A 15,617-nucleotide genomic window follows, 5' to 3' on the forward strand; every position below is an offset into this window, starting at 1 on the left:
CTGCTCCTTACATTTTACGTAACTGTGAGTTGCTTCCTGTTTGAGCCTATGTCCTCACTTTTGAAATTTATTTATTTGAGAGAGAGAGAGAGGAAGAGAGACCACAAGCAGGGGAAGGGGCAGAGGGAGAGGAAGAAGCAGACTCCCCACTGAGCAGGGAGCCCGACGTGGGGCTCGATCCCAGGACCCCTGGATCATGACCCGAGCCGAAGGCAGACGCTTAACTGACTGAGTCACCCAGGCGCCCCTGTCCCCACTTTTTTATTTATTTATTTTTATTTTTTTATTTTTTTGTCCTCACTTTTAAAATAAGAATAATTGCACCTACAAAGTTACAACGTGTATTAGGAGATATATGTGAAAGAGCATGAGAAATTGAAAAGTGAAGTATAATATATTATATATTCTATAAAGAGGAATATCAAGAACTTATGATAAAGGCAGTCAATGAGGAATAAATAGTAAATCTTTTAGGAGTTCAGACATTAAAATCAATTCCATCTGAAGTCATTAAAGAAGTCTTAAGCTAGTCCATGGTTCTATCTTAAGGGGAAAAAGGTAAGTGCTGCAATTTTATCTTATATTACGAACAATTCCTTAAATGTGAATCTTTCTTCTCAAATTCCCAAGGTTATCCATGAGTTGTTTCACAGCCCCAAAATGGGACTGAAATTTTCTTGTCTGTTTATGTACCTTATGTGTCCAACAGCACAGAAAATGATTTTTTTCTCTTCTTGAGACATCCACAAGCAAATCTATAACATTTTTAAAACTAATTTTCATAAAACTTTGTGGTTTAAAATACTTTGGAAGCCAATGTTCTTTCATCTAGCTTCCTCTGCAATTTTGTATCATCATATAAATTCAAGGATGACAAAAATACAGGGAAAGACTAAAATTTGATGACTCCTCCATAAGCTACATGTATTACTTTATGGTCATAGCTTATAAATCTATTCATATTTGGGTTTAACTTTTTGAAATTTATTAACATTTGAATTACATGTCTTTTTTTTTTTTAAAGATTTTATTTATTTCCTTGACAGAGAGAGACACAGCGAGAGAGGGAACACAAGCAGGGGGAGTGGGAGAGGGAGAAGCAGGCTTCCCGCTGAGCAGGGAGCCCGATGTGAGGCTCGATCCCAGGACCTTGAGATCATGACCTGAGCCGAAGGCAGACGCTTAACGACTGAGCCACCCAGGCGCCCCTGAATTACATGTCTTTTAAAGATTTTATTTATTTGAGAGAGAGTGAGAGAGAGCACGAGTGGGGGACGGGCAGAAGGAGAGAGAGAAGCAGACTCCTTACTGAGCAGGGATCCCAAAGCAGCTTGATCCCCGGATCCTGGATCCTAGGATCATGACCTGAGCCAAAGGCAGCCACTTAACTGACTGAGCCATGCAGGTGCCCCAACTTTTGAACTATATTTTTGAAAACAATTTCAGAATATCACATTAGTTATCACTAAGATTAATTAGGCTTTTTGAAATAAAATTATATTCCTTTTCAAGTAGTTTCAAAAGTTATGGGTAATATAATTTGTTAATGTAATTTAGAAATCAATAACTATTGGTCAATTGTTAGATTTGTTTCTGTTTTTCTCTTATTATATCTAGTTTTCCTAGGCTAGCATGAGAAGCCACTATTGATAGCTAGATGTGATTCCATTTAAAAATGTATATATGCGTATGTATATATATTATGCATATATATGCATATATATTCATTATATTTTTAATAGCCCAAGGTTCAGTTTTATTCAGAGCAAAGGGAAAAAAAAAAGCTTTTGATCTAGAAGAAACTCAGCCATAGGTTTGGAATCTGTACTCAAACTATGCATGCACTGGCAACAGTATTCTGCTGATATAATTGATTTGCCGCTGCATGTATCTACTGTTTGTCTAATGTTAACAGTTTTAAACAGAACAGTTCAACTAGTATTTAGAAGAGTCCTTCCAGGGTTACTGTGAGCCACAACCTTCTGCTTCTCTTCGTACTGGTGGTTCTCTTTGCCTACCTGGGCTTCCTCTTCTTCAGTACAGTTGTTTTTGATATCAAAGGTCTTGCAGATCTCCTCGTTTATTTTCCTCTCAATCGTATTGGCAACAGTCTTATATGTCACGTCAAGAAAACCTTTGATGTCTAAGTATTTTGCAGCCAGAATAAGTTCAAAAAGCCCCCTTGGTTAACTTCCAAAAATCTTAGTCCCAAACAGGGATATCAACTATTTGCTTTTCTTTGTTCTCATCATCAGGCTCAGAATGAAGGTCATCTTTGTGGTAGGTGCACCACCTAATGACCTTTTTTTTTTTTTTAATATTGCTGAACTAATATTTGGTAGGGAAACTAGGTCATCATTTACTTCATCATCCATTCCCAGATCTTCCAACATGGTCTTGGTAGTTAAACAGTTTGGTTATACAGTAGTCACACAATTTAGTTATACAAGGTGGAGATATCTGCTATTTAGAATTATTTTTTGAATCATAGGATTCATGCTGATTTATAGCTTGTTTTTGTCACTTTAAACATTAAACTTATTTTCCCGTGCCTTCAGATCTACATCATTTTTAAAACAACTTCATTAAAATCTATTGTATGGAGTTCCTTCAAGTGTCCAAATTTTTTGTTTTTAAATGTAGCAATAAAATTTGTAGAACTTTATCCATTCATTATATTAATTTAAAGATTTATGTTTTACAAGTTTTATTACTTAGGTGCTTCCTTTCTACAATATTAGTTAAAATTATTTTAGTTGTTTATGAATAAATGACTTTCCTGGTCATTTTTTTTTTTTTGATGGTATTTAAGTGGGCTCATTGTTTTTCCTATACCTGGAACATGATACAAACTTTTTAAAAGATTTTATTTATTTATTTATTTATTGGGGGGTGGAGCAGAAGAGAGAGAATCTCCAGCAGACTCCGTGCTGATAGTGGAGCCTGATGTGGGGTTCAGTCTCAGGGCTCTAAGATCCTGACCTCAGCCAAAATCAAGAGCCAGCCACTCAACCGACTGAGTCACCCAGGTGCCCCCTGATACAAAGTTTTTGATGAATCATCTGGGGCCCAGAAGTTACAAACCATTTCCAAATATAACTATAATATTGTATTTTAAATCTACTTAAATAATTTTCATATATAATGTATATAATTGTACAGTTCAAATAATAGTACTTTTACCTAGAAAAATTATTAGAAACCAGGATTCCTGACTTTTATATAATGAAATGTTATGAATAAGGAAATTGTTTGAAGTTAAGCTGAGAAGGAACACATTCCTGATTTTTCTATAGAGCCAAGCCAACTTTCTGAGATTCTGATGAATAGCATATGCTAAATTCCTAGAAAATACTGGTACAACATATATCTTTTTAGTGAAAATTGACAGGTAATAATAAGTTCAGCAGAATCTCAGACTGGTCTAATTTGGGGATTTTTTTTTTTCTTTATAGTTCAAAGAAACTGCGTTTTATAGCACTTGTCATATAAACAATTTCTCAAACATCCCTGGAATGATATAATAGTCAGTAGAGGGTATGATATAAATTACTATAAATAGCAGCCTAAAGACAAGCTTAACAGTGAGCACATTAAATCAGCCAGTCATAAGACTAATAAAATAGAAATTAAAAAGGCACAGATAATGCTGAAAAGAACTTTAAAGATAATGCTTCAGGTCTTACTCTATATAATTAAGTGCTGACAGTGCTGTACCACTTTGAATTATTATAATCAAGTGATTTTTCACTGTGGCCTCCACAGGTAGTGAGAGTTTTCAGTGCAAATATTTCCACAATTTTTCACTAGTCTTGTCAAGCTACCTACCAGCATCACATCAGCATGGTAGGAAGAAGTAGAGTGAGCAAGCTTTGTGTTACATGATGTTAGTATTTCTTTGGGAAAGACTTTTGAAATTCAAAGACTTTGAAATTCAAAGCTAAGGACATTTTAAAATATAGAACAATCTTAATTTTGAGGAAAAACTGGAAAAAATTAGTCCTATGTCACCAATAACTTAAGGAAAGAGGAACATCTCTCCCCTTTTTAATAAGAAAGGCCGAGAAGCGAGAAACCTGACAAATTGTAGGTTAAGTAAGGAAAATTTTTAGGACAGAATATACAAAATATTTTTTTCAAAATGTTTTTAAAATAAACAGATTGAACACTTTTTTTAAATTAGTAAGTATATCAAATGAATAAAGTAATTAAATAGATAGATGTCTTTTTATCACTGTTTTAGAAACTTTTTTTCTTAGAAACTTGTTTTTTAAAACCCACCCACTTTCCCTGCAGAACCATAAGTGTATCCCAAATTAAGGTTTTTTGAAGTGAATCAGTTGAATCGTTGTTAAGTTTCCTATTGTTACTGTAGCATATTACACAAATTTACAATCTCAAGAACAGATAGTTATTATCTTACTGTTCTGGGTGTCAGAAGTCCAAAATGAGTCTTACAGGGATAAAACAAAGGTATCAGGAGGGCTGGTTCCTTCTGGAGGCTCCAGCGAGAATTTATTATTTCCCTCTCCTGGTTGCTATGGGTTGCCTGCGTTCTTTGGCTCACAGCTTTCTCTTCTGCAGACAAGTCACCTCCTGCCTCCTTCTTATGACACTTGTGATTACATGGGGCACACCTGGATAATTCAGGATCATCTTTCCATCTCAAAGTCCTTAGCTTAATCAGAACTGCAAAGTCTCTTTTACCAGAGAGGAACATTCACAGGTTCTGGGGATTCGATGTGAACATATTTGTGAGCCATTATTCATCCTATGACAGCTGTCATATGACTTAGCATTCTGCAGTGTTATTCCCAGGTATAGGAAAAAGACAGAAATTAGAAAGAAAATAAAGCATCAATTCTGCCGTAAGTATGACATGCATATTTCAAGCTCATAACCACATTCCAACCACATGGGGAAAGAAGGTAACAATATATATTACCATTAAACTCTGATTGCAGGGGAAACATCAAAAGAAAACACATGAGGCAGATACTGTTAGGCTATATTATGTTGTATAAAGCACAATATATTTAATAAACATTTCCAAAACAACATATAGATTCAAAAATAGTTTGAAGTATGCTCTCAGGTTTCAAAAATGTCAATTAATATGATAAATATCACATTTACAGAACTTCACAAGTAAAATTACAGTATTGATTATAGCATATCCCTTTCTTGAGCATCGGCAGAATGAAGCACTCTTACCTGTTCTTGCTTTGCAACTATACCCATTGGTTCATTAGCAAAGAAAAAGGGAAAATCATGGTCTTAAAAGTCTGTTCCGATTTGCACTTTCGGGTGTATATTATTTATTTATTATTTTATTTTCATCCCATTATGTCATTGATTATATTTCCCCTAACACGCACATGCACACACACACACCTCTCTAAAAAGAAGCACAGGGAAGAAAAGAAAGGAAAATAATAAAGAAAAGAGAGACACACTGAAAAGCACTAAAAAAGGAAATGAAGAAAGAAGAGAGGAAGGAAGGAAAAGGGATAGGAAGAAGAGAGAAAAGAAAGGAGAGAAGAAAGAGTATGATAGATGAGCAAAAGTGAAGAGTTAATTCTATTAATGCTAAAGGTAAGAACCAGGACCAAGGTTGAAGTTACAGGAGGAAAACAATGATTCCATGTAAGAATTTTTTAACAACTAGAGATTTTCAAAAAGAAACAGGTAGCCTTATGAAGTGGTGTACTTTTTACAGCAACGGTTGAAGCAAGAAGTGGATAATCAGCAAACAAGGATATGCTGAGGGATTTTCTGCATTGTTGAAAAAAATGTATGAAAAGACTTACAAGGGAGACAAACCATAAGAGACTCTTAATCTGAGGAAACAAACCGAGGGCTGCTGGAGTGGAGGGGGTGGGAGGGGTGGGGTGGCTGGGTGATGGACATTGGGGAGGGTATTGCTATGGTGAGTGCTGTGAATTGTGTAAGACTGATGAATCACAGACCTGTACCCCTAAAACAAATAATACATTATATGTTAATAAAAAAATCAAAAAAAGAAAAATCTATTATAGTTCTATACAGTAACAATAAATAATCTGAAAACAAAACTAAAATATAAAAAAAATGACTTACAAGGTCTATCCTAGTACTAAGATTCTACTATTTAACATTCACTGTTAAGATTTTCATTGTCACAAACACATGTGCGTAGGAGTATGCTCTTGCTCTCCCTATATCTCTCTTTTTCACCTAACCACACACACAATTAAATCGTAATTAGGTGCAAAATAACTAATAGAATAATATACTATTATTTCAGGTATTTCCATATAAGCATTTACTCATCCTAATGTGGATAAAATCTCCTTTGTTCACTAACTCCACTATGTACTTATTTTGCCATGTAATTCTTGGTAAACTATTTGAGATTCAGAAAATGTAGTAATCAGAAAGGTTTGTATTAAAACCATTTTCAAAAATGTGGTAATCTATTCAATAATCATTTATTTTGAAGGTCAAAGCTAAGATTTTGAAGGCTTAAGAAAGGATGTATATCAGAAATACAATTCTACTGAAAACTATACTGAATATACAATTCTGTACTCAGGAAACATTGCTTGAGCCTTCAAGTCTTTCAGTTAGTCTCTGATCTGACAGACTCCAGAAGATATTATTTCCCTATTTATTTCCTTCTCTGACTTTTTAGAATCAGAAGTAAAAATCAATAGTTGCCCTCTATGTTCTAAAATTAGTTTTTCTCATGTGGAGGAATAAATGTGTTTTCCCTTTTAAGTTTGATGGTAATACAGTGTTGTCACAATATGCCAAATTCAGATGTTACATAAATGGGTTATTAATAAAACAAATTTATTAAGTATATTCAAAACAAATTCTTGAGGTTTCATATATTGAAGCTATATTTTAAAATAAAATTCCATATGGTGCTAGCCTCCTCAGAAAATAGAAAATGCAGCATTTGGGGTGTATATTGACCTATAAATTGCCACATCCTCTGCTTTAACTCATTAACTATTTAAAATGTGTGCCTGGTGTATATTGTGTGGCTCATTTCAAAAGCAATATATTAATAAACAGTATGGCTCAGAAAATCCAAATTATGTAAAGCACTTTTCTCTGCAAAATAATTTAACAAAATCAAAAATGTGTGCATAAAGTGTGAAAACTCTAACAGGATAATACTGGAAACTTCAACATTAGAGGAATGATCTGATAAAGCATAAACATAATTGAATATTTTATCCATCAAAGTAATAATTATGAAGACTATATCAAAATATGGAATAGGATTTCAAATATATGGTTAAAAAACAGAATTATCTAAAATTATGTATATTTTACAACTATGTAAAATATGGATATTTACATATGAAAGGGATGTGCAAAAGTGAAAAGATTTTAGAGTTTATATAGTTCTTGGACCCTGAAGTCCATGTATAAGTGAAGAATCTATAACTAGATTAGTTAGAGAATGGTGTAGTTAGTAGTACTTCCCAGGGTAGTTAGGGAATGGATTTTCTTTATTTCTATTTTATGGAGGAGGACTCATAAAATCTGTACCTTTACTCTTAATTAACCAGTGGAGAATTAGAAATAGAAAAGATAGTACCTATTTGTTAATCAATAGTCATTCTAATATGCTGCCATAATTGAATTTATTATCAGTTTTGCAAGGATTATACTATTTGACCTTGAGTGCTAAATAATTATGTGGCAAGATGTAGTATACTGGTAATATTATTGTTTTATGACATTGTACATTAAACTGAAAATTAACCATAAGATTATATACATGAAAAGGACATTTTCAAAAACTGTAATGAATTGATATATTTAAGGCAACTTCTAATTTGTATGATTGACCTTAAAGTTATAATTTTTCCATAAAACTCCATTTAATACATTATTATACTATAATTCAAAAACATTAATGCAATTTCCAACAGGGATAAATTTATTAATGGTAGTTTCTTAGTAGTGAATATGACTCAATTTAAATAGTGAATCATCTAAGCATTTTTCATATTTACCATGCTATCTATTTCCGTTTTAGCTTATAGAACAAACTCTTCTATCTTTTAGCAACTTCTGTAATTATCACTCATTTTTAGAAATATATTTTAGTGCAACAATAATACTTTCATTGAACAGCTAGAAAGAGTTTTAAATATAATTTCTAAAGTACTTATTTCCTTAGGAGAACCAAACTTGTCATTCTCATAAATTTAAGAAATACTTTATCCCCACAATATAAAGGGAACATTTAGAAATAAAATACCAAACTTAATACCTGAGTCTTTCTTAGAAATGTAAAGTATATGTATTATAATCATAGAGAATCAGTCTTTTCAAATTCTATTCTCACCTGCAATTGGTTTATTTGAATAGATTTCTGGAAATGCATTGGAAAGACATTATGAGTTCATAATGATAATTCTAATTTGAGTTTATCATGACAGAGTTTTTACATACCTCCATTGATTTGATATCTATATCCGCATTTCCCATAGAAAAAACAAACCGACCTAGTCCTCAATAACACCAAAATAATTACTCATTTGCTTTAACCCTCAACATACACAGATTCAGAATTACTATACTAATATAACCAACAACAATATCATTACTAAAAACAGTTTAATAAGTTTTACAGGTTGTTTTTTTTTTTTTAATCCTTAAAATTATCTCATTAGGATGTATGCTAAGTTACTATGTTTTAGAGTTTTAAGTAGTTACTCTTGGAGGCTGTGCCTCAATACACAGGTTTCTTTCGTTTTTCTTTGCTTTTTTTGTGGTTACTTTTTTAAGGGCTAATTTGTTTTCTAAGCATTTAACTATTTACAGGGTTCCAAAGTAAATTTTCAAGGGAAGGCAGATTCTGAGACTTCTATCTTGCAATTTTATAGTGTCCATCCTATTGTCTCCCACCCCTGAAGGTATCCATGGTTATCATTTTTTCTATTCTTGGGTTTATCCTTACATTGTTTTTTATACATTCTTCCCACCTTATTTTTTTCACTTAAAAATATATCCTGAAAAAACTCCATTATAGTTTTTATAGATAGCCATAATTTTCTGGTGGATGTAGCATAGTTTTTCAACCAGTCCCTTTTTGATGAACAGTTAAATTGTTTCCAATCTTTACAAATAAATCTCAGTGAGTAGTCTTGTAAATATGTCACTTTGTGTTCAGTGTATCTTTGGGATAGATTTCAAAAAGCCCAAGTGTAAATGAACATATAATTTGCCTTAAATTGTTGAATTTCCCTTCATGAAAGTTGTACCATTTTGCATTCCCACCGACAATGTATTAAAGCGCTTTTCCCTATAGCCTAGTCAGCAGAGCCTGCTGTCAGATTTTTGGATTTTTGCCAATCTGATTGGTAAGAAATGGTATCTCAGTATATTTCATTTATATTTCTCTTTTTATGAATGAATTTTAACTTCTATGTAAAAACCTGTTGTATTTAAAAATTAGAATACTTTAAAATGAGGGGGATTTTGTTAGAGAAAAGAATCTATGATATATACATTCTAGGGAAATTTTGGAAGTTTAATGCAAGATTAGGTTAGGATTGGGTTGTTAAAACAATTTTATCTAGGGGAAAAAAGACATGATGCTGAAAATAACTTCAGAAGTTAAATGTTTCAATTTTATTCAAATGTCACAGAAACCATGCAAAAGAAATAATTCTCATGTTGATATGCAATAATTTATAGTTAAGAAGTTTGTGATTTAAACTTTTATAAAGTACTAAGAATTTATAAAGTACTAAGTCTTGAGGAGAAAGAAAAGCCTATAAATGATCTTGTGTAATTGCAGAGTATTTTTCTATAGCAGACTTAGATTGGATAAAATATAAGATCCAAGTGTATTGTACTTCATGTCATAACATAAAACCAAAGCCAGTTTAAAGGAAAATGTCCTCCACTAACAAAGACTAAGATGATGAGTTCTGGCTCTCATTCTTGGACTATTTGAGTTTTTCCTATGTTCCCTAGTAATGTTTCTAAATATATTTTAATACTTTATTTGGATTAAATAGAGTAGCTCCTAAGGCTTTCTTATTAATCTGATATCAACAATTGCTGTCCTCTTCAACAAGAATTATATTTTCCTTGGGAGACAAAATATTAAAGAAAGGATTCTGGAGAATGATTCCTGACAATTAATTCTTAGTTATTTTCTTTCCTTTCAGCACCTTCCCTGATAGGTGTGGTAAGGAAGGACTGGGCATCCCAAAATAGCATTGCCCTATCATGGCAAGCACCTGCTTTTTCCAATGGAGCCATTCTGGACTACGAGATCAAGTACTATGAGAAAGTAGGTCTTATTTGGAGCTTCCTAAAAAACTACATATACATATATATGTATATATGTATATATTGAGCATGTTGTTATATTATTTTACTTTAAAACCTGTTCTTTGACCTAACTTCATACCTACTATTTCTTTGAAAACTCTCTAATTTACTATTATGCTTATACTTTCTTAATTAATTTGTTTTGTTTTATGTCAGATTATAAAGTAGAAGACACAAGATGTTCATTTCTGTCATGACTTAATATAGGGATTTTTCCAATATAGTAAGAGGCAGTAACTTCTTTAGTTTATAGTTTAGTTGACATAACATTGTTTCTACAATTCACTCGGAAGACATGGTAAAATGGAATTGCTATAACCTAAAGAGAGAGTTTGTGTAGCCCATATTTTTTGCCAATGAGTTTAAAGTTAACAGTTCACTATAATTTGGAAAGGATGATTTAAGGGATAAATGGAAATAGCTGGTGGTTTAAAATTTTTCTTTACATTTAGGTCAGCTGTTTTACTTTTTTAAGAAGCTAGCAAGATATATCTGGTTAATAAATCAACTTAATTTTAATTTTCATTTTTGTCATTTTAAAATCGTTCTCAGCTACTATATTTTCCCCAAATTATATACTTCCTTATCTTTATTGTATCCACATTCTTCCTTATGTTTTTTCCCCTTATTCCTCACTATTATGATGCTGTGCCTGTAGACATTGTCACAGACCACATAACAAGTCTGGTATGTCTCATTGTGCAACTACTGCTCTAGAATATTGATAAAGGGAACATTAAATTTAAAAAAATAAAGTAAAAATCATACACAATTTCTAGTTGTATAGTACGGTAAGAAAGAACTTCTTGCATTTCTGTAACTGACTAGAAGCAAAGGAACATCACAAATAAATTTTTATTTCCTCTGAAGAAATACAAGACAAGAACAGAAATGGAAGTCTATCTTTTTCTACTCTATTGCTTCTGAGCAAATACAAGTTTGAAAAAGGAGAGGTAACTCAGTAGCCTGCCTGTATCCATTTTTGACACTCTAGTAATTTCAGCATTATGTAGTCAATGAAAACTGTCATTATGAACCAACAGGAATAACTCCATAGTCTAAGAAAGGGGAAATTGACTGAGTTTTAACTGGATCACAGATTCCGCACATTAGCCAGGCCAGCATGTGCCAGAAATCCTGTTGAGCTATCCTTTCAAATGTTACAACCTCTAGCACGCTGTCACAAAATACACATATTTTCTGTCTACTCGTCTAGATAGATCTTTAGGTATGCAGAAATTCTCATTATTTAAAAAAGCAATGGGCACATATACAAGCAACTTTTCAGAATGAGAATACTCCTCCATGTTTTATGAAGGCTGTATTTTGTACACAGAAAATCATTCTCATTTTATAGTCATTTATACTTCGTATATTTGAAGATGAAGATAACTTGCAATATTTCCAATTAAGGACAAATCATACAGATTCTGTAAAAAGGAACCATATTCATCCAATCAAAATTTTAGAAATCAATAATATCCTGAAAGATGGTAAATGACATAATTTCCGTGTTTTAATGATAAAATAGGTAATGTTATGAAGGAGTCTATTTTGTAAGAAAATGGCAGTTTTGCTAATGGAGTTACTACACATGTAGTAAACCTGGAGCTGGAAGCCAAGGATGCCTATTTCATGTTCTGATTGTGACTCTCACTATGCCTGTGGCCAAGAAAACTCAATTAATCTCCCTATGTTGCACACTTCACATTTACAAAAGGGAAATGAAGGTATCAACTCTTCAAGTAGGTTGTAAAGATTAATTTTATAAACAGACCTAAAGATGAAAAGCACACTAAATCAGTATTAGATATCATTTAATTTAAGAAAGAATTAAGGAAATATTTGGCATATAACATAGAACCAGTATACAATAGCATGGGGATTGTATACAAACTAAATAAAAATCATTCTTTTCATACGTAAATACATAATGTGTAAGCAACTAATCAACGATGTTAGAATATCAAACCTTTCAGAGCGAGCATAAAATGACTGATAGGATTAAAACTGTTTCCAACTATGGCTTCGTACTGTAACTGTGCATTTTACCTATAGGCATCTATAACATGATTTCTGCTTTCAAGAAAATATTTTTATAAAATTTATAACTAACACCTTACGATAGAACTCTTAAAGTGCTAATTTCCTTCTTTATTAGGAACCTAAATACTGTTCAGTAAGAAAAGCAAGATACAAAGAAATATATGTACAAATATATGATCCTAATTTTGGAATGCAAATATCCCACTCTATATGTGTATGTATATATGATTATATAAATATAGAGAAATATGGACTGGAACAGAGTGTACACCATGCTATCTCCAATGTTGCTTGTTGAGTGGGAGTGGCATGGGGGACTGAAGTACATGGACGGAGGCAAGGAAGAGAGAGGGAAGTAGCAAGCATAGATAAATACGGATGGATGGATGAAGGGATGGATCCAAAATAGCTTTGCTTTTTGTCTTCTGTCTAGTTGCCCTTAAGCAAACCCTGAGAGGATTTTGTAAGCAAGTGATTAATTAAGAAAGCTCCTAGGAAAACCGATAAAGAATGGGGAAGCAGGACTATGAAGAAAATGCCGGTCAAACTCAGAGTGACCAACGGGAGCTCTGGAGTATAAATTACATCTCAGAGTTCATCCTATGGAGATCAAGAAGCTGAGCTACCATACTCTGGCTCCAGGCAATCATTGGCCACAAGTCCTAATGAGGTGTACAGAAAAAAAAAAAAAAGTCAGCAGCACTTCTGGTTCTCTGCAGTGGCTTTAGTAACCCACGTTTAGGTCTATAAAGAAGGTGCCAGATACAAGCCTTTACAGTCAAAAAAACAAACAATGGGGTGGGGGGTAGGAGCAGGAGCAGATAAAGGTGATCCAAGGGGGTCTGGTGGTGCACCATTAACTAAGGTACTTCTGTGCTCAGGGAACTGTGAAAGAATTTTAAGCCTAGGCTCATTATAATATTCATGTTCTCTTCAGTCTTTAATATTGGTGCTTCAGTCTTTAATTTATGGCATTTTATACCTTCCATTTCCTTTTAATCAAAGTTACTCTGTATTGCTAACTCATAATTAACCCACAAATGATCAATATTTACACCATTCTCTCAGGAATTCATGCTGTTTTATTATGTTCTCCTTAAGAGCATTATTCTGTAAATTAGGAAAGAAGTTAATCTGCTTAGAATGTGAAGTGTCCACAAATATCTGAGGTCAAATAACATACTGTTGTTAGCAGTGACCTTTTCTCAGGGAATGTGTAGTATTAGAAAAAGGCCCTGCCCTGGGTGTTCAAAAACTCAATTTTGGCTCAGATCTTAATTTTCTTAGTCCTGTTTCTTCATCTGTAAAAAAAAAAAGGTCTAGTAAGATAATCTCTAGTTCTAGCTGTTTCGAAATTACATCCATACAGTTTATAGATATGTTATCCCATAACTCAAATAACTGTAGTTTTTCATTTATGTCTACTGAAATTAAATGCACACACATTTAAAAAAGTACTTTACCACAGGGAACAGTATTCTTCACATTATAATTATATATAAAAATTAAGACCCTATGTTGTCTTCTGTCTGTGTGTGATGAGAAGGGTATGGAGAAGAAAACATATTGCTTGTTGATTATAACTAATTAGATATTGTCTGTTCAGTTAATTATACCCCCCCAATTCTTAGTTACTTTTTTCATACTCAAAAAGTGTTTCATTTTTTTACACTCAAGTGAATAAACTTTGAACGTGAAAAGGCACTTAAAATAATGAAGAAAGTCAGGTATGTTACCAAAAAAATCCTCTTTCATATTTACTTACTAACAAAGTAAAGCCTACTCATGAGGGAACTGTTAAGAAAAAAAAAAAAGACAAATTAGGTGATACAGACACGCTTTATTTAACACTTCAGGAAGTGGACAGTCTCAGAGAACTGCAAAATGGGGCAGAAGGCAGGAAACTTTTATAGGTTAAAGACTAAGAACAAAGAAGAGAAAAATTGAAAATATCTGATTGGCTGAGGCCACATATTTAATCTTATTTGGGGTGAGAATGAAGGAGGAAAGAAGTGTGGAGTTGGCTTGGCATTTGGGGACTGGCTAACTGGATATACTGTGTTTTTGATCAAACAGATTTACAGGGATACAAAGATCGTATTCAGTTTGCTGGTGTGGCACCCCAGGTAGGAGCAACTTCATCTTGGGCCTAGAAAGTTATTTCAGCAAAACTAAAACATTATCTGCTTCCACCCCCTGTGTCTCCAACTATAAAATTTGCAAACCCTCTTGCAGTCACAAAATATCTAAAATTCCATTGAATATCAAACATGCCCTTTCCTTATTTCTACTCTTCCCTCTCTCTTTACTCTTTTTGTTCTCATTCTTGATTTTTTCTCTCCTTTTGTCCTCTGCCCAGGGCATTTTTCTTTCTCCTGCTTCTTTGTTCTTTTATTATATTTATCAAAGTTAGTCTTTTTCTTTTAAAGATTTATTTGAGAGAGAGAGCACAAGCAGGAGGGGCAGACAGCAGACTCTGCTGAGCCAGACATGGGGTTTGATCTTATGACCCTGAGATCAGGACCTGAGCCAAAACCAAGAGTCAGATGCTTAACCGACCACACCACCCAGGCACCCCTCAAAGTTAGTCTTGATGAGAGTCATTTATGTGTATATCTGACTCTCACTGGTCTGTGAGCCCCTGAAGAAAGGAGACCGTTTCTTGTTTGTCGTCGTCACCCAACGCTCAGTCAGTACCTAACACTGAAACGCTGTTTGCTTTCAGTCAGATTCTAAATAAATTAGTAAAAATCTTCTCTTTCTTCGGAACTCATTCATAGGAAATTGAGAAAAGTCACCCAGCCACTGTGAAACTACCCCAGCAATTGGAAAAAAAAAAAAAAAAAAACAGAGAAAGAACACCAGAACTTTGTTCATAACAAAGACGCATACACATGTGTCCATCAGCTAACAGGGTGTTCTGTTAATAAGTAGAATGTAAGTCCAGGAGGGCAGGGATTTCCTCTTTACTTTCAGATCCCCAGCACCCAGAAAGGCACACGGTTAATAATTCACCGACAACAATAGTTGGCTAGTTACATGCTAGGTACTTTTAAAAGTGTTTTTCATGGATCAAATAATTCAATCTTAATAACAACGCTTTGAGATAAATACTATCCCTCTTCCCATTTTACAGATGAGGGAACTAAAGCACAACAAAGGTGTGTAACTTCATCAAAATCACACAGCCAGTAAGAGGTTGCCAATGCTGGTACTTGCAT

At 33.4% G+C, this 15,617-nt stretch overlaps 1 protein-coding gene across 8 annotated transcripts in view; it reads left to right on the forward strand.

Annotated features, from left to right (window-relative positions):
• EPHA6 (EPH receptor A6) overlaps positions 1-15,617 on the forward strand; it is an 815,440-nt gene that overhangs the window by 502,265 nt on the left and 297,558 nt on the right. For all 8 annotated transcript variants that reach the window (XM_036070278.2, XM_036070279.2, XM_036070280.2 and 5 more), the window contains one exon: positions 10,185-10,309. In XM_036070278.2, the coding sequence (XP_035926171.1) occupies positions 10,185-10,309 (125 nt within the window). The remainder of the gene's footprint in view (positions 1-10,184; positions 10,310-15,617) is intronic.

This window comes from Halichoerus grypus, chromosome 1 (genome assembly GCF_964656455.1).
Source record: "Halichoerus grypus chromosome 1, mHalGry1.hap1.1, whole genome shotgun sequence".
Lineage (NCBI taxonomy): Eukaryota > Metazoa > Chordata > Mammalia > Carnivora > Phocidae > Halichoerus > Halichoerus grypus.